Consider the following 26,146-nt stretch of genomic DNA (forward strand, 5'->3'; position numbering starts at 1 on the left):
TGGTAGATGGGCTCGTAGAGACGGGGTAGTCTGGCTCGTAGTCTAGTGTTTCTTTCTAGGGTTGGACAGGGTGCATTATCTGCAGGGTACATGGTTGTGGTGGCAATGACGATGGTAAGGTGTGATATATGTATGAGGAGATACAGTAGGGTGGCTGTTTGGCTCTTGCTGAGGTACATTGTGCGGTTTGGCATATGTAGATAGACAGGGGGTTTACCTGAATTCACAACTCAGGCTAAGAATGGCATGTGCAAGTAGATGCAAGTAGGTAAGGGGTTCACCTAAGAACAGTAATCACATTTAGGCATGTGCAAGTAGATGCAAGTAGGCAAGGGGTTCACCTAAGAACAGTAATCACATTTAGGCATGTGCAAGTAGATGCAAGTACGCAAGGGGTTCACCTATGAACAGTAATCACATTTAGGCTAAAAATGACATGTGCAGGTAGATGCAAGTAGGCAAGGGGTTCACCTAAGAACAGTAATCAAGTAGGCAAGGGGTTCACCTAAGAACAGTAATCACATTTAGGCATGTGCAAGTAGATGCAAGTAGGCAAGGGGTTCACCTAAGAACAGTAATCACATTTAGGCATGTGCAAGTAGATGCAAGTACGCAAGGGGTTCACCTATGAACAGTAATCACATTTAGGCTAAAAATGACATGTGCAGGTAGATGCAAGTAGGCAAGGGGTTCACCTAAGAACAGTAATCACATTTAGGCATGTGCAAGTAGATGCAAGTACGCAAGGGGTTCACCTATGAACAGTAATCACATTTAGGCTAAAAATGACATGTGCAGGTAGATGCAAGTAGGCAAGGGGTTCACCTAAGAACAGTAATCAAGTAGGCAAGGGGTTCACCTAAGAACAGTAATCACATTTAGGCATGTGCAAGTAGATGCAAGTACGCAAGGGGTTCACCTGAATTTGGTAATCATATTTGGGCTGGAAGTGGCTGCAGACATATAAATAACTCTGCAAGTTGGACCAGTTAGTAGAAAAAAGACTACCACATGGGCGGGGGGGCGCACCACTGTATTGTGGGTTTCGAATAATACCAAGAAGGATCTGTGGTGTATGAGTAAACATGTATACGTGTCTACTGTACTTGCTTCTTGAGTACTATAGAATGATAGTTGTTCAGTAAATGTGATCGCTCCAATCACACATTAAGAAATGCGTACAATTTGTTTGGCGTTAGAGAATGTCAGAGTTTCCGCAGCTGGTGATTGTTACCGCTTCTGTCGTTAGAAAATCAACAATTACAAATGTAGGTGTAGCGCTTCTATTATTTTTTTTTTTATAAGAGCTTAGCCATCTTATGTAGTTAAGCATTACTCACCAAGACAGTTCAGTTAAGCTGACAGGTACCATGGTGCTGTGCGTGGCCAATGTACCATGCATGTTTAGAATCAGTATGGTGCGGCTGAGGGCGTCTCCAGCTTCTGATAGTGAGAGATCCTGGAGTTGAAAGGGCAGAGATCCTGGCCCCTGGCTCCTACGGCTCCGAACAGGCACCCAACAGGCCTTAGAGTGGCCTTGGAGCTGGCCGCCGGCGTGATCCGCCTGCCGGCGGTTACAGCTGATGTTAATGAGGCTCAGCCTCGGTTTCAGGCCGCGCTGCGCCCGGCATGGGCGAGTCAGGCGGCGTGTGGGGACAGGGTCAGGCAGGCCCTGTCCGTGTTCCTCCCCGCTTGTCGCGTGGTTCCTCTGCTGGGCTGGGGTGCTGGGGGGGCTCCTGCCCTCGCCCCACGATCTCATAACACGTTTGTGTTATGAGATAGTGTGTATATGGTCCCTATATTACTTTGGGTTTAGTCTGTGGGTGTGCTAACCGTCCATATTCCGTCTCCATTTTGTTACAGTATAGGCTATCTGTCTGCCATTTCACCCCCACACCAATGCCACCCTTCTTTTAGCTAGTAATAATAATAGTCCTGCCCACTTCCTTGTATGCTTAGGGATACGTCTGGTGTACCCAGACAGTGCTGTTAATGGGGTCTGCTCCACATCTTCCCCCATTACTTCACTCAATGTTTCAAAAACCTTTGACCAAAACATTCTGATCTTCAAGCACCCCCATGGCATATTTAAGAAGTCCGCGGGTGATGTGGTGCAACGCTGACAGTTTACGGGGGACTCTGGGAAGAGCCTGTGCAGCATTGCTGGAGTCTAGGAGTACTGATGCTGGTACTTAAAGTGGACCCGCTTGACTCTGGCGTTAAGCGCCACCCTTCTCGTCTCCCCACAACAATAGCCCCATATCTCCTCAGTTAGTAACTCCCCTAGTAGTCGTTCCCATTTTACCCGCGATGTGTCGTCCCTTCCACTTCTGGTGTCTATGCTCCTGCTATATAGTGTGGGCACCACTTTGCTTCCTTCGCTTCTCACGAACATGTGAGCCGGCTCAGGTTCAGCTGGGAAATCAGGAAAGATTTGCTTCAGTGAGTCCCTTAGTCTGAAATACATGAACATTCCAGCTATGTGAGTTCTCCTTTGCCCTTCATCTCCTCTATTGTTAAGAATTGACCATCAGGAAACAAGTCCTTGAATGCTGATAAGTTCAGGCGCTTTGTGAGGTCAACATATCTCTGCTCACAGGTCAGTGGGACTCCGGGTATGTGTGCGATCGGGAGACGTGGGGGGTAAATAACTTCTCCCCCTGCTTTGCGCTCGATGCAAGCCCAGGATTTGCAGGTCTATTCTACCATATTGGGCCTTCTCAGAGATCTGTTGGACGTCAGTATAGTCGCCCTTAGTAGGTATGGGGCAACTAGTGCCCTCTCCACTCCAATGTGTCTATCCTCTGTCCATCAAAACAGTACAGCAGGAATCCTGCCCACGCCACCTCGTAGTACACCTCAAAGTCGAGAAGTGCTAATCCCCCTTTCTCCAAGTGGGCTGCCTGTTTCTCCCAAGACACTTGCGCCTGTTTTCCAGCCCATATAAATCGAGATATCTCAGAGCATATCTCCCGAAGTACCAGGGGGGGCAAGATTGGTATGCTGAGGAACACATACAGGAAATGCGGGAGTAGTCCCATTTTAACCAATGATATCCTCCCCTATAGGTCTAGTGGCATTTCCATCCATCTATTAATTGAGGTTATGTTTTGCTCTAATACCCTGTGATAATTCAGTTTATATACTTCTTCTGCGGACCTGGCTATGTGTACTCCAAAGTACCTGGTGCGAGTGTCGCGTCATTGGAATCCTAACGTGTCGGCAAACTGCATAGTGCCCTCTGTGAGTGGGAACAATACCGATTTTGTAGCGTTGATTTTTAACCCAGAGAGGTCCCTAAAAATTACCACGTCCGCCATGATAGGGCCCAAATTTTGCTCTGGATCTTTGATATATAGCACCATATCGTCTGCATAAAGAGAGATGAGCACCCTGTGTTTGTATAGTTGTATGCCTCTGTGGATGTGTCGGTTCCTGATCCCTTCCGACAGTGGCTCAATTGCCAATGCGAACAGTAATGGTGAGAGTGGACACCCCTGACGTGTGCCTCTCGTCAAGGGTATATCCGGAGTTAGTAGCCTGTTTACCTGAATTTTAGCTATGGGTAAGGTGTAGAGAAACTGAACGATGGCTATAAATCCCTCGCCCAGTCCCATTCTGCGGAGAACCGTGAACAGGAAGGGCCATTCCACTGAATCGACCGCTATCGTGGCATCCAGTAGTGCCGCCACCACGGGTTCGTCATGCAGTAGAGCCGATAACAGCACTAACATCCTTCGAAGCCTATAAGGGATGGATCTGCCGAGGATGAACCCAGATTGGTCCGATTTAATGCATTTATACATCAATGGGGCTAGTCTGGACGCCATTATTTTTGCCAAAATGTTATTATCCATGTTTATTAGGGAGGAGCAGTCCTCGAGCGCCTTGTATGGCTTTAAAAGAATCACCACCACTGCCTCTCGCATCGAGTCCGGCAGACATCCAGTCTCTAGACTTTGTCGATACACCCCCAGGAGGTGCAGGGATAATTTATCGGCGAAACACTTAAGATTCAGCTGTATAGCTGTCCGGGCCTGGGGCTTTTCCGGATGGTAACGACCTGCTGGCCGACTGGACCTCTTCCAGTGACAGGGGCCGGCCTAGCCATCCCCTATCCTCATCTGTACACCACTATAGGGCCAGCCAATCAAGGTACTCCCCTATCTCGTGCTGCGATACCTGAACTGCGTGAAGTATAGTCGGCTGTAGAAGGCACAGAATTCTTGAACAATATCGGCATCCCCTCGCCGCTTTCAATCTGACCATCCTCGCTAGTACTCTAACCGGGCGCTGTCCTTCCCCATATTGACGCGCTGCTGTCTTACCCCTGAAAAACGTCACCTTTCTCTTTTCCAGTTCATTGAACACTTGGAGTTGCTTTTTAATCTGGACTTGCTCGGTTATACTTGCCCCTACTGATTCTGATTGTAGTTGTATTTGGGCCTCAGTCTCCGCACCGCTAAGTATCATTTAAATGAATACATTGTAACTATTTTCGGTATCCAGTTAATATGTCAAATGCATCTTTTCGAATGACAATGTCGAAAACATTTGGCCAATTTTTTTTTTTTTCGAATGTGTTATTTTTTTAATTTACATGTTTTTTTTTGGTTTCGCGAGTTAAAAAAAGGGTTAAAAAAGGGGGGTTTAGGGGGAACCCTCCCATCTCGAACAGAAAATAAAATTAAAAAAAGACAATTTTTTTTTTTTTTCGGCCAAATGTTTTCAACATTATGGCATTTGAAAAAATGTCATTCGAAATACTGTAGGTAAACCACTATTTTCATATCACTCTTTGTCTGGACGGTCGGTTCCCTATCCCTCAACTATTTGGCATTGAATTTTAGCATTGAGCATGGGTTCAGCAACGTTGACAAAATAACAGCTCACGGTGCCTGAAGGACAAGTCATTGGACCAGGATGCTGTGGTTGATTGGGTAGTGTGAGAAACCAGAAGGTGTCTCACCCACTAGTCCCCGGGGGTCTGTCATCCAGGTGGCCAGGACACGGCCATCGCTTTTGGATCCAGTTCCTGGCGGTGGGCCAGTGCAGGAGGATCACCTGGGTGAGGAATCTTCAGGGAGTGGGACATCGGATGGTGAGAGGTGGTATTCCCTTTCCTGCAACACCTTTACCCCATCCTACCAGGTAGGATATTTAGGAACTCAACCCCCTTTTACAACACCTTCTCAAGAACAGCCCACTATGAGAGAAAACAGACTAAAACCGGAGCCGTATACCTGGCGTGTCCCAATACAATGGTCAGGCAATTACTGACCATCGCACAGACCAGACTTTCATTAAGCTTCCCCGCATGGATAAAAGGCGGAGCACGAGAGCACACTCTGAGCGAAGCATAGCACACGAGGAAACAGCAGCTCCAAGATGGCAGTTTAACAAGAGGAGAAAGACAGCGAAACAGGAGGGGATCTCAAGGAGGCAAATTCCCCTGACCTTTCCAACAAGAAACATTGCTTTCATGAGCCCTCGAGATTGGAAAGCGTAAGAGCAGGCAAACAGGCTGAAGAATCCTGCATTGTGTGCCAGAGATACCTGGGGCGCTCCCGCCTCAAGAATCAAAGCAGGGAGAATTGCCAGCTGCCATGGTATTGTCCTTGGCTACAACAACAAAGGAACGCCACAGCACAATCAACATAGCCGGTGAGTTGGGGAGACTGATACAAGATCAGTCTGTGTTGAAGTCAAGGTTACAAGCGGCAACATTGTTTGGTGGGTGCTGGAACAAACATTTTTTGAAACGCGTGTGATAATCGACACCAGTAAAGTTGAACTGCAGATGAGTGATTGAACTTTGAAACCAAGATGCAATACCTTTTCACAGAGCTGTCCGGCACCGCATGTATGCACAATCGAAGGTCTCGTTAAGGTATCCAGCTGAGAGTTGGCAAAAGTAAAGAGTGAAAGGATTGTGAATCGAAGTGGTCATGCAACGGTTCAAGCTTGATCCTGCACACAATCTAAAGTCTTCAATCTTGATACAGTAAAGAAAGTTTATGGCAAAGTAGATAAATTGGTCCAAGCCCGGCGGAGGGAGAGTGATTGAAGATTTTGTGTCAAAGTGGATCTGAGCCCGGCAGAGGGGGATCCGAGGTGAATAGAAAATCACCTAGGAACATCATGTATATGTGAAATACAAAAGGAAAGGAACTTTATTGTTGGTTTATTGCAACAGGCCCTATAAAAGTAGAGACTTTGAATGGCAAAGAGACTTTGGCACAGAAGGCCATGATGTTGAAGTTTTAAACTGCACCCTCTTTCTAGAGAAAACAGACTGTGCTATGCTCAACTGTGCCCCCCTTGTCCCATGCTAAAAACGTGGGGAAGGGAAGCCTATGGCTTGAATATCCTGACGTATGATTTCTTGAAGATGTTTCTTTTGCATAACATTGTTTCCCCCACTATTTGTATTTAGCGGTAAGGATTGGCAATCAGTTTATTAGTATAGGCCCTTTTATTTTGACAAGACACCACTAGGACTGTCTTATTATTATTTGATGGTCGTAGCTTGCTCCCATCTTTAGATTTAGGATTAGATAGGTGTTTTTCAAACCCAATTGAAGTTCAATTGAAGTTCAATAAACACCCTTGAACTGTGGTCACTGTGTCCATCTTACTGTTGATACCATGCCTTCCTTAAAGTAGATACACCAGGTTTCTATGCCACTATGCTTGGAATTCTCACCATTACGAAAAAAGGAGGGAGAGAAAGAAAGTTGTGAAGAGAGGAAAAAAAATGACAAAAATGTTCAACATTATTTTAATCTAGATGTCCACTCTACTTAAAAAAATACTGACCTACTGAAAATGTTCGGTTGCAAGACAACTCCAGGAAGAGGCTCTGGACTGCTGCTGAGCAGGTGGTAGAGGCCCAACGATCCAGGGGCAATAGGCTGTTTCATCAATGCATTCAGCAAAATGGAACCTGCAACGGCAGAAGATGTTTGTCAAATAAGATTAAACAATCAAGGGATCCAAACTGTGCTCTTAATCGGAGAACATAGCCCGTGCTGAAGGCTAAACCTCTAGGTGTTTGCTGAACAGCACCACAATGGAAATCGAGAAAAATGATGTCCTCATGGGGTAAGGTCTCCAGCCCTTCCTCAACCCATACCACCCTACACTTGTGCCCCGATCCCATCACCTTACAGGTTTGTGAATTGCTTGCACCATCCCATATCATTACGACAGGAAACCAGCCTTCGCCGATCACCCTGTTTTCTATTACGCTCTGGTTCCTTCCATCATCCAAACTGTGCTCTTAATCGGAGAACATAGCCCGTGCTGAAGGCTAAACCTCTAGGTGTTTGCTGAACAGCACCACAATGGAAATCGAGAAAAATGATGTCCTCATGGGGTAAGGTCTCCAGCCCTTCCTCAACCCATACCACCCTACACTTGTGCCCCGATCCCATCACCTTACAGGTTTGTGAATTGCTTGCACCATCCCATATCATTACGACAGGAAACCAGCCTTCGCCGATCACCCTGTTTTCTATTACGCTCTGGTTCCCTTCCATCATGTGGTTATTGAGTCATGCCACCATTTGTTGGCAAGTGAGGTGAGGTCCCAAACCTATCTTAAACCCACGCTGCTTTCTGCCTGATCCTGTGCCACCCTACAGTTTGATGCCCAGCTCCTACCTCCCTCACCAATAGAAGTTAGATGGCCATATTCGCATCAGGCTGGCCCACCAGACCACTATTGGAAAGCCTCCATTTTGAGCCTGCTCGATAGCATGACCATCATTAACTCCTCTTGTTTATTCAAAAAGGAACCAGTCTCACAACCCATTGCCCTGATGTGCTTCAACACCTGCTAATCTGGCAACCAGCCCCTCATTGTATCTTTGATCATGCACCCCCATCTATCCCTCATGCTGCTCTCCTAACTGTTCTCTCTCTTCCTCTTTGGGGGACACACACGCACACTACAGTGACACTACTACTTTCCCCCACTCCTCGGGACTACTCAAGTCAGAAGGCAATATTGTCTCATGATTACAAGTACACACCATCTACTCATTTTCTCCCTCTTCTTTTGAGCACATCTCTGTCCAGCCGTCAACCTCATACTCTTGGATTTCAACCGACTACCTAAAACTCTCCTGGCTGACATCCCTGAAATCGACATGGGTAATCGCCTCCCAATTAATATGTACAGCTGGACTACACAACCTATCTACTCACAACCATAGCAACTTGCTAAAATTAATCTTCCTAACTTTAATCCTCTGTTTTCACAGCTGTCCCCTCACCCTCTTACAACCCACTCATCCACTTCACCATCTTCCCTAATGTGGTCTCTTTGCTCCTCAAACATCTATCACTAAAAGAAAATTCAAGCCCGACTCCATGATCGCCTATCTTGAGCAAATCAGGTCCTCCCTCTAAGCACTCCCTCATCCAACTTCCTCACCCTGCGGATGTTTTCTTTGCTGAGTTGCACACACTCTCACTGTCCCCTTCATTCTACATTACCTGGCTCGCTCTTACTCTTTCTCGCCCAGCCCACACTATGGATCTCCATACAGATCCAACAGCTGAGCACAACCAACATCTTAACTTGTACAAAGATACTCCTCCTTGCTGTCCACAAAGACTTTCTCCCTTTCCTCATCAGTCGTCTGGACTCGAAATATTCCAACTAGTGCTCTCTTATCCCCTCTACACTTACACTCACACAAGATGTTCATGGCCCTTCAGGCAATGCTGGTGCCGCCAAATCTCCCTCTTTATCCTTCTCCCTCTCTGCTAATGTCTTGGCCTCCTACTTCTACTTTAACATCCGTAAAATTAGAAACTTTGTCCACCCTTCCATCTCGATTGGTTCAAACTGGACCTGGAACTGACCAGCTTTTTTCGCAATATCAGAAGAAAGGTTTATTTTCTCGACAAAGACGTCCCGTCGGGACCCGAGGACACCGGCTTGAGACCGAAATCAGATTTTCAGCCAAGATACTCTGAGACTCCTGCTTCCATCCTCTCCTTCGAGAAATGCATCCGGCAAGAAATTGGGAAACTGCAGTCCACCGCGGAACAACACAGACAGAACCTACCCTCAGGGGAAAGAAAAGCCCTTGCCACCCTAGGTGCCAATAATACTCTCGTGATCAAACCAGCCGACAAGAGCGGTGGCATCGTTATACAAAGCAACACCCAGTACAATACCATGGTGATGTCACTCCTCGAAGAGGAAGGCAACTACAAGAAACTGAAAAAAGACCCCACATCAGAAATAAAAAAACAAGATCCAGGAAATAACAGGATACGCATTGGAACACAATTGGATCACCAACAAGGAAGAGGCCTTTCTCAACACATCAGAAGGCAGAACACCCGTTCTCTACGCCCTTCCCAAAATCCACAAGAATAGTCACACACCCCCTGGTAGACCCATCGTATCGGGATGTGGCTCTATTCTCGAACCCATCGGAATATTCATTGATCACTTTCTCAAACCCCTGAACCAGCAGACTCCAACATACCTGAGGGACACTATGGATCCTATCACCAAATTCGAAACCAACCATTCCACTCCTCAGAAGATCTCCTGGTATCCTTAGACATCAAAAGCCTTTATACGTCCATTCCTCAACAAGAAGCATTGGAATGTATCAGACATCACTTGACAACACATGACACAGAGACGGGTGCCCATCAACTTGATCATTGAACTCCTCCAATTAGCACCAACCAACAACTTCTTCGAGTTCAACAACACCTTCTACCTTCAAACCTGTGGGACAGCCATGGGTGCAGTGTTCGCCCCCAGCATGGCCATCATTTTCATGTCTGAATTTGAACCGACACATGTCCTCAACATGACCAACCCGTATCTTGACTTATTCACCTTATGGTCTCGATACATTGACGATATTCTCTTTCTCTAGAAAGAAGACACTATCTTGATGGAATTCTTTCAATGGCTGAACTTGCGTACTACTGCCACACGCGCGCACACTGAGCGAAGTACCTGATCTAAGTACCGCTTTGCCCACTGCTCCTGCTGAGGCTGTTATCGCTACGTGTGCACACGGACCTGCTTTTGTGTTTGCCTATGGTATTGGACTGCCATTGCCAGCCATAGACTTCAGCTACTTGCTGACTCTGGACTTATCCTTTGTTGTTTGTTGCAGCTTAGTTTGTGTTTTTTTCGTGCTGGACTGCAACACCACTTTTGTGGGCTGGATTTCTCGTTACACGCTCAAAAACATACTCTAAACCTGATCTAAGTACCGCTTTGCCCGCTTCGGCCGGCGCTGCGGGCGTGAGGGGGCTTTCATTCGGTCTCCATTTTGATACTATTTGAGCACATATTTTGCTTTCCTGAAATCAATGTATTTTGTTTAATCTGTTGTTTGTTTCTACTGTTTACTTGTCAGTTGCTTAGTGTGCTTCAGTATGTTTGCTCATCTATATTCACTTAAACACCGGATGATACTGTTATTGTTAACAATCTGGACAACGCAGTTGTGAACAATTTCAGTTCTTTGCGCAAGGCTCACTCATTGCGTTACCTACCCTTAAAATCGCGACGTAGAACTATGGCTTTTATGGCTTCATTAAATCTTGACTGCACTAATTTTAGCAGTTTTGAGCAAACTCTGCTTCCAGCACCTAACATATCTGCTCCTCTCTCTTGCATGTGACATGTTCCAGGTCATGTTGCTAGACATTGTCAATGGCCGGCAGGCCCTCTGGTAGCCCCGATGCAGCAATCAATCTCTGACTCAACCTTACTTGCAGTGGATGGGTATCATTTTAAAAAAACTCGTATCTTTGTCAGTCTCTCTACCAGAGACGATTTATGAATGTCACACTCCACTAAATAACGATGCCATTTCCCTGCATGCGGATCTGGCCACCTCCCCAATATCGGTGTCTAGCAGTCATGATGATGTTGTACCACACAAACTCTCTTCTATCAGTAACGCTCCGAGTGACTCTTCCTTGTATGCTCATCCTACCCCGCGTGCTCTTCCACAACAACCTTCTCCGATTTCGGAGACCATTAATTTACCCACCATGCTGGAAATCACTCTTGCGGCTTTAAACACTACAGTTCTAAGCCTTTATAAATTATTTGAACGCTTGGATGAAAAAATTTCCAATCAGACTCACCAAATTGATACTATGTATGATTGGATTTTGTCTTCAAACAAGGCACCCACTGCTCAAGGTCCAACTTTCCAATCGTTCTCTCATCCAGCCCCCTTTCAGGCGACTGTTTTTCCTACAGTTCCTTCTATTCCTGAAATCATCCGCCCCATTGAGGTAGAGTCCGCAATTGTTGCCTCACCAGTAGATGAATTTTCATGGGAAAATATCTCTAGTGCTCAAGAAGTGCCCCAAGTGATCCCTGAACTGGTGATAACTCACATTCCTGCCCCCATCCCTGAACCGGTGACAACTCATGCTCCAGCTCCTATGCCTTCTTCCCATGATCTGATTCCACCTTGTTCTGTCCCTACACTACTGCCTTCACAAGGTAAATGTAAAAAAAAAAAAAAAGAAGTTACCAGCTCGGCAAACACTAATTAAGAAATCCAAAAACATGCTTGCACCAAAGCTTCCGAAAAACTCTATTGCCTCCTTTTTTAAAATGGTTTCTACAGTCCCCTTACAGTTATCAAATAATGATTTACCTAAGTTACCAATTTCCGATGAGAACACCGACCTGATTGGTAGCTCAACGGCACCTAATATTCTTCATCATTCTCCTCTTCACAACTTGGTTAAGGCTTTGGAAACATCTGTGACTCCTTTAAGTTCGAAGGTTGTTGGCTCCTCAACACACAGTTCACTTCCCTCGACCGTGTCCATTATCCCTGCTCCTATGAGTTCCCATGAGAATTCTTCACTCTCAACTGCAAACATAACCCTTATCAAATCTGCTATTGACTAATATCTTAGTTTGCAATGTCAGCCCACTCTTTCCCCCTCTGACTCGATCATTGCCAATGTCCCCACTCCTTCGACCTCATTAAACAATCCGTTCAGAAAAGATCTAATAGGCATGACGATGCATCCTTCTCCAGCTAATGTTCAAAATAACACCTTACTTTCCAATGCTGCAAATCAGTCTGATCTGATGACTTCACAGCTTAAATCCCTAGTGGACGCCTTTCTTGATACTCAACTAACATCGTACTTGCCTACCCCTGACAATAGTGGTATAGCCAGTACAAGTATTCAAAGTGCTGTGAATTCATCAGCTCGTTCTCATTCACTTCAAGCTCTTCAGCAGATCATTCCTACATGTCAGAGTTGGTCTACTACCACCCCTGCATTGACCAGGCAGAATAACCACTACTTCTCGCGTCCCACGATACCCACGTCCACCCAAAATATGAATTTGAGCAAACCTCCTATGAAAACATCACCTCAGTTTCCCAATATTCGTCCCCCAACGGGACACTCACTTGTCATGAAATGCAGAGGTGGTAATCATCCACTCTATGACCTTAATAGACAGTGTGTGTTAAACATATTGAACGATGTTGATGCCCTTGAACATGTTTCGTCAGCTGACATCGACTTGGTAGAGTTTATTGCTGATGCTGATTTCACCATCGTGCGTCTATGGATACCATCAACCACAGTTGCAAAGATGCTATGGAACGCCAAACTTATATTGTTTGACATGGGTTTTCTCATTACACAGGACCCCGACCGAACGCAATCTCTATTCACCCCGACAAATGTATCATCTGGTACCTCTGGGCAATCTTACTCTACCACACGAGTTTACCAATCTAACAAAAGCGCATGCCACAACCTATAACCATCAGACCTTTAAGATCGCCAACTGTTTCTGCTAGGATGCTGGAACACTCGAGGACATGCCCATTTACAACACTCTATTGATGTATTTACCGATTCATATGATATCTTGGCTTTTCAGGAAACTTGGCTTTTAGCCCCAACTGTTTGGGATAATTATTCAACTGCCTTGATTCCTGCTGTAAGGGGCGAAAAAGGTTGCCCAATGTCCGGACTTCTGGTAGCAGTCCGGCAGTCTGCACATCTACAAATTCAACCATGGTGCGCTTTGCACATCTTTATACAACTAGTCAAAGTCATTGGTTGTGGTGGCAATATGGCCATCTTCAATATATATCGGAACCCGGCAAAACTCACTATGAATATGTTCCTTAGAGAATTGTCTTACATGTTTGAACTAGTCTCACAATCGCCCGATATCACTGCCACGCTTCTAGTTGGTGACATCAACCTTGACTGTCTCAATCCTAAATCTGAGGCTGCTGCACAGGAAGCCATCATTTAGTCTATCTTTATGTCCGACAATAATTTCAACATGGTTAACGGGGCTGTGCCTGGCGATCTCCCCGCCACTACCACCTGGCGACGCGACTCAAGTGTCAGCACAATTGATTACATCTATGCAGACTTACTTTTATTCCATAACATCACCGCCTTGGTAATCACTTCTCAGACATACAGTGATCACAAGTTTCTATCTCTTCATTTTTCAAGACCATGTGTCAATGCACCTTCCTCTACTAAAATGTTGTATTCTCAACTGACTATCAATCAATCCTTTAATCGTCTTTCTTGGTGTCCGAGTAAGCTTTGGTCATTAGAACAGTCACTTATTCCATCTTTGTTGAACAACTCTAAAATTGAATATACAGATATGTTACAACAGTTCCATAATAACATCATAATTTCTAAACAGAAGCCTTTGACTCACTTACATTCCTTTGACAAAGAACTACACCATAGAAGGATCTGTTATAGGAAAGAGCGAAAAACCTTGCTTTCTTCATCTTCCCCTTCACGGTTTGATGTGGCCAAGCAGGCAAAAACTTGTTATACCAACTGGATATGTGCCCACCGAGCATATCTATTTCAGAAAGATAGCGAGCTTATGCTCAACACCCTGGCCACCAAAAATTCAGCTAGCATCTAGAAATTGCTAAAACATAAAAACTGCAATCATCAACTGGATGCACAAGCTAACGGTGTACAAGAAGCGCAATGGGTACTCCACTTCTCTAATCTATACAATGATTCAGCATTTGTCCAGTTTGAATATCAAATGCAATCAGTCTCTAAGTGGTCCCTCAACTGTGACCTAGATTCTATTACTCACTACATCACATCGGCTAAAAACTCCAGAGCTGCGGGTCCCGATGGCATTAGCAACATAATGCTAAAGAATAATCTACACCATTGAGCCCATATTCTATTTCTTTTGTTTCAAAACATTTTGCATACGAAAAAGCTACCATCGTCTTGGCACTCTTCCATCTTGGTCCCCATTTTTAAAAAGGGGGATCGCTCTTTACCCAAGAACTACCGACCCATAGCGCTTCTTGATTCACCGTGCAAAATATTTGCGAAATTTCTACTGCTTGAATTTTCTGCATGGACGCTCACTCACTTCCATCGCAATCCTTTTCAAACAGGGTTTGTAGCCGGTATGGGTACTGCAGTTAATCTGTTTCTGCTAAATGCCATCAAATCACAGTGTCATGTGCAAAAACAGCAGGTTTATTTTGCATTTGTGGACTTGCATTCTGCCTTTGATTCAATTTCAAGAGTTAAACTCATGACTAAACTCATAAATGACCACTGCCCACCCACAATCAGTGATCTTATTTATCATTTCCATTCTTCTACTTCTATGAAAGTCAGATTAACTCTGAATGGCTTACTCTCGCAGCCTATTCCAACTACACATGGCCTCAAACAAGGCTGTCTACTGGCTTAAGCCATCTTCAATTATTACATACACGACATTAAATTAATTTTTGAATCTATTCAATCTGACTCACCGAAAATCAATGGCTCCCCTATAAAAGCACTGTTTTACGCTGATGATATAGTTCTTATTTCAAAAACGCCTAGTGGCCTACAGAAATTACTGGCCGCCCTTGATTGTTATGTGGCAGAGAATGAACTAAGAATCAACACTACAAAGACTCAAGTCTTGATGTTTAATCCCTACCAAGGTGTTCATACTCTAAAACATTGGTCTATTGGACATAACGTTGAATTGTCTATGGTATCCTTGTATACTTATTTGGGAGTTATCTTTGAAGCTTCCTTAAAGTCAATGAAACAAATGGCTCTGATTGACGTTTAACTTCTCACTGCCATTTCCCAAGCGCGCATCCATCTCACTAAATTTGGAACATTTTCCATAGTCCCGGCCATATCGTTCTGGCAGATGAAAGTCATTCCTACTATCTTATATGGGTTGGAAGCAGGTCCTCCTCTGTCATCAATCACTCTTGATAAATGGGAGACTAAATTCTGGGGAAGTGTGCTGCATTTACCTCAGTGTATCCCCATTTCGTGGCTACGTTACGAATTGGGCCTTACACCATTGTCATCGTTCCTTGATTGGAAGCAATGCTTATTTCTTAGAAAATGCCGGATCTCCTCGCGGTCAGACAATCTATTCAAGGTACTCTCGAACTACATATTTACCACAGACCATTCATTGGTTGAAAGATGGCTATTGTCAGTCTACAAGATCTTGGCACAGGCTGAAATTCCAATTGAAATTTTAATACAAAATCCTGATAAGACTAAATTAAAGCTCCATCAGTCCTCATGGATCTTGAACCATCGGAAATGCCTTACATATAAACATGCTACTAGTTATCGCTTTCCTCCTCATAAAAGAGGTTCTCCACAAAGGTATCTTTCGAAAGCGCCTTCATCTAAGTACAGAAACTTAATTTTGCGTTTTCGGTTGCATATATGGGAAACCAGAGATCTCCTATGTACGCGTAAACTAATTCTTCCCACCCAAAACATTTGTCGGTTTTGTCAATCAATCGAATCTCCTGAAACTTTGGCTCACTTGGTCACACAATGTATCAAACTAAATTGTCTAAGACAATCACATTTCCACAAGTATTGTTCGGGTTTTGCTATGCTTGAAGCGAATGTTTGCTGGAATCGCATTTTTGGCTCGACCACCCTGGGAGTCCCAGTAGCTACCATACATTTTTTAAACTTGGAGAAAAACTGTGGGTTCGCTTGTGAAGTCTGTACGCTACTAATCACTGATTGTGGTAAAGATTCTATCAAAGAATGAGGTGTCAGCAGCATTACCACCCACGCAGCCAGACCACCCTGGCTGGAACTGAAAACTGGTAGAAGAGAGGGTGAGGTGGAGACGTGCTAGACACTACAGCAATAAGGCACACCAATAATATAGTTGATGTTTTAATTGTAGCAGAATTTTTTAACCTCACTAAAATTAGATCAAGCAGAAACTCTGAGTCACAGTTTATAAGCACACTAGTTACTGAAGCATGTTAGTGCACTAAGAATGTACTGGCTTCATGAATAACGTTTGCTGTTAAACTGCTCGTTTAAATTGATAGCTTCTGTATATGATTTTATGAATGTTAAATTCTTGGTTATTCTCATGTTTTAAGTCTCCTTTATATGATATGTTTTATAATGAGTTGGTTGACATGTATATTGAAAAGTTGTAAAAATCAACTAAATCAATAAAAAGAAATTTAAAAAAATTGATCACTTTCTCAAACCCCTGAGCCAGCAGACTCCAACATACCTGAGGGACACTATGGATACTATCACCAAATTCGAAAACCAACCATTCCACTCCTCAGAAGATCTCCTGGTATCCTTAGACATCAAAAACCTGTATACGTCCATTCCGCAACAAGAAGCATTGGAATGTATCAGACATCACTTGACACAGCACATGACACAGAGAAGGGTGCCCATCAACTTGATCATTGAACTCCACGAATTAGCACTAACCAACAACTTCTTCGAGTTCAACAACACCTTCTACCTTCAAACCTGTGGGACAGCCATGGGTGCAGTGTTCGCCCCCAGCATGGCCATCATTTTCATGTCTGAATTTGAACCGACATGTCCTCAACATGACCAACCCGTATCTTGACTCAGTCACCTTATGGTCTCGATACATGGACGATATTCTCTTTCTCTGGAAAGAAGACACTATCTTGATGGAATTCTTTCAATGGCTGAACTTGCGTACTACTGCCATTCAATTCACCATAAACGGGAGTAACCAGAAGATGAACTTCTTGGACCTTACCATAACACCCAAAGACAATAAACTTGAATGTTCCATCTTTAAAAAAACCACAGACCGCAACACGGTCCTACATTACAACAGCCACCACCCCAAGAGCCTACGAGATAACCTCCCGTACGGACAGTTCTTGAGGATTCGTCGCAATTGCACGCAAATGGAGGATTTTCAGAAACATTCAAGCGACCTTCAGACAAAACTGTTGTCTAGAGGTTACCCCAAGAAACTTATAAAAAACACCCAGAAGAGAGTAAGATACACACCGAGAGAGGCCCTTCTGACACCCAAAGACCGAACTGCTACTTCTGAGAACATCCTGACTTGTGTCACCACCTTCAGCCCAACCACTTCCAAACTCAAATCCCTCATCAGAAAATTCTGGCCCCTTGTTCAACTCAATCTTCCAGATGAACCCAAACCACATATGGCTGTCAAGAGGTCTAGAAATCTGAAAGAATTCCTAACAAGTTCCAAATCTAACAAAACTCCAGCCCGTTCCACCTTATAGAACATGAGAGAGATCACTGGACACAATCCGTGCGGCCAATGCACGGTTTGTAAACAAACCAAGAAACTCAACTCTTTTATGATTGAGGGAAAAGAGGAAAATTAGACACTTCTCTAATTGTAAATCCACCAATGTTATATATGTAATTCAATGTCCTTGTGCACTACGGTACGTGGGCCAAACTTCAAGACCCGTTCACAAACGTATCTGTGAACACAGATCAAGGATAGGCTGCAAATCCATTACTGCTCCTCCACCATTTTGTTGAATTCCATCATGATTTTGACTCCTTCTCCTGGTGGGTGGTGGATAAAGTCCAGAACAAAACCAACATCGCCAATACCCTCAATTTCAAAGAGGCATGGTGGATGCATAAACTAAAATCCACTACCACAGGCCTCAACGAGGCCCAACCGGGTCCGTTCAGCATCTGATATTCCCTTTCCAGTGACTACATACTTGAGCCCCTTCTCTGCTCTCTGGCATATCCGTTGCACTTACATGCAACAGAGACTATTTTCTACCATGCTTCTAGACATTGTTACACGCCCTTGTGTGCCTGTACATATGCGCATATTCATGGTGTCACCCACCACCAGTTTCCTCCTATGAGGCGTGACTTGAAGTATAACTCTGCATTTTATATGATGTATTCTTGTGTTACATGTATGACTTTTTTTTATAATTCTGTACTGTATATGATGTACCCTCTGCTCTTACCATCTGACGGAGATCATTGTGCATGCATATCCAAGAATCTTTTTTGAACTGATTTGCTTTTTACAGACATGTTTATACTTTCTGGTATTTTCAGATCTTGTGTCTTCATATGTGTCTTTTGATGACTGGCAGTCCCCACTCCAGCACCACCCCTGGGGCCAAGGTTTTCCCTCCCCCCGCCATACAGGACGTGAATACCCTGTTATCAGCACTGTTCTCGCACTCAGCCCAGCCACGGGTTTGTCATTCTTTCACATTTTATCTCCCGTGGTGTGTCTATTTCTCTCACACACCAGCCGTACTTTCCACTTTTAACTTCCAGCCGCATGGCCGATTACATGCCGCTTTCCATCTCCTCTCCCCCCTTGAGTGCATGGCTCATCTAATTCCAGCCTCTCAGCCCATGCCGGATTCCTTTCCCTTTCCACACCCATCCTCCCACACCCTCCCCTGTGCCCAGAGCACATACCTGGCGCACATTACCCCCTCGTGTCTTTCACACGGATCAGCTGATCCCGGGGCAGCTCTCCTCCGACGCTACGGGTGAGACCCTCGCACTATCCCGTATTGCTCCTGCAGCAGGGAGTCTAGCCGGAGACACTACCCGCGGGACACTGCGCAGCTACGGCAACGTGTACACGAGACACTAATCTCGTGCGCATGCGCAGCACCTTCCGGCCCGATCGCGCAGATTCACAGCTCTCTTTTCCGTAGCCAGCACAGGCACCATTTCGAGATGCCGGTCCAAGTTCTGCTCGCCTCGACTGACAGCTGGTATGCCCATCTACACTTGAATATGGCCAGGCTGTCAGTCGCTTCATCCTCCTCTTGAGAGCGTCGCTCCTTCTCGGCCCTACAGGCCCTTACACGGAGATCCTTACCTGACCCTCATTTTTTCTTTTATTTATTTTTTTTCTTCATATTCACCCCACCGGGCGCACCAGACGCTCTTTCTCCTCAGAGCCATCCAGCCCCGATGACTTCACTCCCGGGCTGCTCGTGAGACGGTCCCCCGCTCCATCCTGGTGGGACCCCGCCTATCAGTTTCAGGTACTATTTGCCTCCCTTTTTACACACCATAACGCACGTTTCTGCAAAAAAATGTTTGCTCGTTTGTTCTACGCCCCCACTCGCATCCAATGACCTACGCATTACTCCCTCCTCCTTTTTTCCCATCCCTCCTCCTCCTTTTCCCCCCTCTTCTTCTCTCTCATGCTTCACAGGTTCTACTCTCGCGGACCTACTACCGACCCCGCTATCCACCCCGAGGGTCCAGCATTGTCTGTCCACAGGCCACCTGCCTGCATCCCGGCCATCCACTCCACCTACGCCCACACAGGCTACTTCCGCCTCTCCAACTGCCCTACGATGAAACCCTCCGCGTTCATCCGCTCCAACTGGACGCACGACCAGTGGTGAGTCGAGTTTGTCTCTGGAACCGATTTGATTTCAGGATTTGTTTTTAGCATTTAATGCTCCACACTGACCCTCATCAGCAACCTGTAGCTGTTTTAACTGTACTCTCTTATATACTTTCTCTACCTTTTCTGTTTTTCTTAACACAGAGTCTCCTGACTTTCTTTGGCCCCAGAAGAAGGCAACCATCCATTTCTGCCGAAATGTCAGCAGCACACTTCCCCAAAATACTATCGGGCTCTCATCCTGTGCTGCATTTTCATTTCCTAACATCACACCCAGACGTAGACCAAATATGAGGTCAGACTTTAGCCGGGCATAGGAGACCGATTTCCAACGTCTCCTTCATCTGCATTTTCATCCTGTGTTTTCTACATTCATAGGCATGGAACATTTTTTCTTACAAACAAACTGCCAGTTAAAATGTACAAATGAATGCTTTATTTACCATGCCTCTGACCTTTACATTTATGTCATAGTGACTGTTTAACTATGCTTTAGTGTTACACAATGGACATTATAGATTGTCATATATAAATGTCTACTAAAATGCTTTGCACAAAAGAAAATAAGCATTAGCTAATTAATAAAAAGCTGCAATTTTGCATAAAAGAATTGGAATTTTGTACATGAATATTGTATTAGAGATATATCAACGGTTTCCCAAACTGCATGGGCACCCGTAAGTGTCTAAAACCAGTGTGCACTGAACCTACCCTGCGCACCCCTAACATCCATAGAGGGTAGGACAACCCCCCCTTGTTTCACCCTTCCATCTCACCCTCTTCCCTCCTTCACTTCACTACCCCTTCACACACACCATCTCTTCCCTGTGCCAGTTTTCTCATACCTGCTGCGATGAGTTCACACCCACCCTTCGCTCTGCCAAACCCATCCTAGGCTTTTACCGTTCCCTCTGCAACAGAAACCATCAAAGAGCTTTCCCAAGTTGCCTGCAGCCACATCTACCTTTTCAACCTCTAAAATGGCATGTTCTGATCCCGATTGAAGGCAGCAATAGCCAGAAGCTCAAAGAAACCGACTACTGGTGCTACCAACCAGTCACCCAACTGCCTAACCACTCCAAAAATGCACTCCAAAATTCTTAAGTGTGTGCTTTGATGAATCTGACGACATCATCACTCCTTTACCGGGGAAAGTCTTTCCCCATGTGGAGAGAATGGCGAAAGCTGTTTGATACTGACTCTGGGGGTGGTCTTCTGATGATGGACCACGGGAAAACAAACTACCCCAATGAGGGTGTAGTAGATTGGCTGAGTAAAACACAACATCCCCCATTTCCGTTTGATCCTAACTACCTCTTATGAGATATCAGGCCTCTACGAGGTATTATAGGGTTATACCAGCAATACTGACTGATCAAAAATCATTAATGTGCCCACCAGTGAAACTACCGGCAGAACAGACGAGGCCCATAGTAATGAGAAATATGCCAGGGGAACAAAGTGCACAGTATAGTTTTCCTCAGAGTCTGATTAGTTTTAATCCATTTAAAATACAGGAAGCAGAAAGCAGCTACCGAACGGGTTCCAGACTCAGGGCAAAGCCAGATGGTCGGAAGTCTAATCCTGGGATAGGAAACGGGATAGCAGACTGGTTGGTCATGACGATGAGCAGCCAAGAAGTCGGATATAGTGAAAACCCAGAAAATGCACCCCGAAACCCAAAAGGGAAAGAGAGCCCAAAAGAGAGGTACCCAAAGTGTGAATAATACAACTTAAGGGATGACCCATACCGCTTGATGTGAACAACTTGAGAGTAAACCACAAAGGAACTGTTGAAAGGAGTGTTTGTTAAACAAAGTCCGGGCAAGAGAGTGTACCACACAGTCAATTGAGTGAAAAGGATCCTAAGGAAGATCAATGCCCTTGGGATTGTGATTCAAGTGAACGATTTGAGAAAGTCCTGGCAGGGCAGTATACCATGCAAAGTCAAGCTTGCAAGCGTGTAAAGCGAATTACATGAGGAAGTCCTGGTAGGAGAAGACACCAAGCAAAGCCAAGACTGTGAGAAAAGGTTACGTTATAGTGGAGCAGAAACCTGACAGAGGAGTATGCCAGGTATCCTATGAAATTGGGACGAACAGCCAAGTTTTTCTATATACAAGTTGTTGTTTTGTTGATCAGAGAATTCTAAGGAAGACTCAAACTCTTAGGATTTTAAAGTATTTTGAAGAGAAAAACCTGGGGAAGGGAGCAAGAACTGTGAACTTTATTGATTGGGAACTTTTATGTTGGAGTAACGCCTTTCATTTTGAACTTGAACATTTGTGCACTTTCAAGGCTAAAGACATTACCCTTTTCACCTTAGAGTTACTTTTAGAATGTGAGGACCAGAATAGTATTTCGGACACAGGACAATATTGCTTTGGACATCTTGACAACAGACCGACCCTTGGTTTTGGTTAAGGTAGGGAAACAACTCCTAGAATAGGGATGGGGAGGCATTTTCCAACACTCTTATTTTTAAATAAATGTTTATAGCCACAACTATGAGCTCTCTGTGTCTGTGATTCATTCCTAGCTCCTCACAGCGTCTTTAACATTATTGTGAATGACAGTGAGACCGATTCTCTGGGCAGCACCCTCTAATCTGGGTTCCACAGCAGACACTCCACAGAGATAGCTCTCACTCATGTCTCAAAGATCTCCACTAATGCATTCTACCAGATCTCTATGCCACCCTTCCCCAGTGTGGATCATGCCTAACCTCCAGATTCTTTCCTCCCTTGGCTTCAGACACTCAAATGGGTGGCCTCTTGTTTCGCCACCCGCCCCCTCTCCTTCTCCTCAAAACTCTAACACCTCCTCTCCCTCTCCATTTCAACCTTTAGCTTCCAACACAAACTCTTTACTTATGCCACCCAACACATCATCTTTAACCTCCTTCACATCAGACGTCTTTCAGTACATCACCAGTTCATCTGCCATTCGACATCGGACTGCACTGTGCTGTCTTAAGCTAAACTTGTCAAACACCAGGCAGCCAATCCAGGCTTGAAACCTTGGGGTCTTATTTAAGAAATACTACGCAATTTCATTATGATCACTGCGGCTAGCATAAACCATCTAAATATCCGGAAGATCCACCTCATCCACCACTCTGCCACCACTCCCATCCCCATCTATATCCTTGTTCTCAGTAGACTGGACTACTGCTCCAATGTACTCACTGGTCTCCCACAGTCCACTCAACACAATACTCCATTTCGCCACGTTTGCTCTGTACAACCTATCTAGATCTTCAACCAGATCATCACACCGGATAGCTCTCTATTCAGAATTCTCACCTCAAATTTCTGCTCCTAGTTTTCAAAACCTTCCACGGAATAGTCCCCAACTACTTGGCTAGATAGGTAGGTCATGGAACACCTGGATTTCAGGTAAGTTGTTATTCTAGGAAATGTGTTACAATGTACAGTGGGTACTACGGTGAGGATGGCTTACATTTTTTGTGCGAAGCCTCAAGTTTCAAGGTAGATTCCAGTAAGGAATAGCATGGGATTTGCATAAAGAGGTACTGCAGGCTTGGCCGATAATCCTACTGTCAATCTAAAGACTTATTTTAGTGAAGCATTATGGAGGTTTGTTCAGAATAAAATTCGATCTACTGTTTATTCAACCAATGTTCTACCTGGCCTCTTCTGTCTTCGGTTTTATCATCTGACTTGACCGTATGTTTTTGACTTTGGGCAAATGGCAGTGATGTCTTATGTCCATTACCTTTGCTGACCAGCACATATTTGGTTCAGAAATGCTTTGAGAACACTCTGCTTATATACGTATCTTCACTCAGGCTAGAGGAAATGCTTATTTGATCGGCCACAAGACATTACAAATACACAAAGACACTTTTCTCTGTGCTCCTTTTCGGGAACTCCACTCTCTAGCCCTCCAGAAAACTATCTGTCCCTTGTGCTGTTTTCTGCTTCTGCTGTTTTACCTTACTGGCCCTTTGCCCTACTGGCTCCTCACCACCTACACACTCTTCCACCCGATATCATGGCTGTCTAGTCGGTAGCTATTCAAAGTGACATCCTAGCTGAAGGTTGTCAGGTGGATTAAAGTAAGGAATTTATCACACAAAAGAAGTTACAGGTTTTCAGCCATTCTCTTTGCTGAAAGGGAGTGGGCCCCCCTCTCTTTCCAGAAAAAAGTACATAAAAGAGAAGGGGTCTACACATCCAAGCAATTGTGCAAAACATTTTAGCTCAATAAATACCCAGAGAGGGTGGTGAGCACATTTTCTATGAAAACAATTGTGCATTCACAACCAAGTTGAATAAAAAGGAGGTTTTTCGTATTCTTTTGTTCTTAGAAATACCCAAATTTGGGATTTTATAAATAAACCAAAACTGTGTCATTGACATAGTAAATAGTTTTTTTAACACTTTTGAAGTGCGACAATACTGAGCAGAGAAAACGAATACATTTCATCAGCAATGTATTAGTCACACATACTGCTAAGTTTCTGAAGAAAATATTTGGTGACTAGCATAAGATAGGGCCAGTTTTCTCTCCCTATCCCATAACCCTAGATAAGCGGCTCGTCAGCGCAATCTAGGGATAGTAACATCACAAGAGATTAGGAAGATATGTTGGAGGACAAGTTAGTTGTAGGCTACACGGTTGGGAGAGATATATGAATAACTCTTCAAAATTGCTGAAAACCTGTGACTTCTTTTGTGTGATAAATATATTGGGGCAATTCACAGGATTACCCCCCTTTGTGAATCCAAGTAATGTGTTTTTGGTCCTTCAAGTAAGGAATAACATGAGATTTGAATAAAGAGGCACTGCAGGCTTGGTGGACAATCTTATTGTCAATCTAAAGACTAAGTTTAGTGAAGCACTATGGAAGCTTATTCAGAATAAGAGTCCATCTACCTCTTATCCTCCAACCACAGTTCTGCCGGACCTCTTAGGTCTGCCGTTTTATCATCTGACTTGGCCTGATGGCTTCCCAATATCACCTATGTTTGACCAGCAAATAAATGGTCCACAAATGCATTGAGAAAAGCCTTCGTAAATACTTATTGTCACTCAGGCAAGTAAAAATGCTTATTTTAACAGCCATGAGACAATTGTGAGGACGCAGGAATGAGACGCGGACACAGAGCAATCCTAGTGATTGCTATAAATGTGTTTTCAAAATAAAAGGGGTTGGAAAATGCTGCACTGTCCCTGCTCTAGGAGTTTATTTCCCTACCTCAACCAAAAACAGTCTGTCCTGTGTGAGGAATTCCAAAGTAAGATTTCCTGTGTCTGAAATCCTATTCTAGCCCCACACATTCTAAAAGTAACTCTAAGGTGCCAAGGGTATTGGTTTGGCTTTGAAAGTTCACAAATGTTCAAAGTTCCAAAAGAAAAGGATAACACAAAACTCAAAAAAAGGTTCCAAATGCATATTATTCACAGTTCCAGGGGATGACTCCCTTTCCCAGGTTTCTCTCCACCACAAACAATAGTTCAACAAGAATAACCAAGTTATTTATAGCCCAAGAGGACACCTCCCTACCTTGGTATTTGCATTTCACTTAACAGACTTGGCTTTGCCTGGTATGATCTCCTGCCAGGGCTTTCTTAGACAGTTCACTTAATTCACAATCCCAATGGTTTGAGTCTTCCTTAGGATTCTCTTTTTGGCCTTAGTGAATAAAATATACCTCAACATCCAGGCATGGATGGCCGCACGCAGTCTATGCTTCAATGATAAGACCGAGCTCCTAATACTCGGAACTACAGCTAACCTTAAACTGAGCTCGAATTATACCTCCTTCAACATTGATGGAAACCCCATTAAAGTGGTAAAAGAAGTGAAAACCTTAGGTTTTTACCTCGACTCCGCCTTTACACTCAAACATGTCAATGCTATGGACTCCTCTAGAGCATATACTTGTAAGCTGATTAGGGCCTGCAAACCATTTCCGTCCAAAGAAAGTTGTACGATCCTAGCTAGAGCACTTATCCTCTCTAAACTGAATTATTGTAATGCTTTGTACTGGGGGCAAGCAAATATATCACTAATAAAATCCAAATTCTCCAAAACAACGCTCTCAGAGCAGCTCATGGCATACTAAGGAGAGAACACATCTTGCACTTGAGGAGACAGAGCAAATGGCTCTCCACTAAGGCCAAAAGTATGCTTGAAACTCTCTCACTAGCCTCCATCTACCTTTCTAAGAGAATCAATAAAAAACGACCCACAAGGACAGTCAATTCATCCTGTCTGGTTGTGCCTAGATTTAATCTAAAAAAAGCAGGGGGAAGTAGCTTCCCGGTTATGGCAGCAAAAACATGGAACACCTTACCTCCCTCATTGAGAGTAAGGAACAAGTTACTTACCTGTAACTGTTGTTCTCCAGCATGGGTCTGGCATGGATT

General features: G+C 44.4%; 1 protein-coding gene across 5 annotated transcripts in view; it reads right to left on the bottom strand.

Moving 5' to 3' along the window:
* Window positions 1-26,146, bottom strand: part of ATRIP (ATR interacting protein) — a 1,393,117-nt gene that overhangs the window by 604,743 nt on the left and 762,228 nt on the right. For all 5 annotated transcript variants that reach the window (XM_069643859.1, XM_069643860.1, XM_069643861.1 and 2 more), the window contains one exon: window positions 6,820-6,946. In XM_069643859.1, coding sequence (XP_069499960.1) covers window positions 6,820-6,946 — 127 coding nt within the window. The remainder of the gene's footprint in view (window positions 1-6,819; window positions 6,947-26,146) is intronic.

Source organism: Ambystoma mexicanum, chromosome 2p (assembly GCF_040938575.1).
Source record: "Ambystoma mexicanum isolate Mex_15411 chromosome 2p, UKY_AmexF1_1, whole genome shotgun sequence".
NCBI lineage: Eukaryota > Metazoa > Chordata > Amphibia > Caudata > Ambystomatidae > Ambystoma > Ambystoma mexicanum.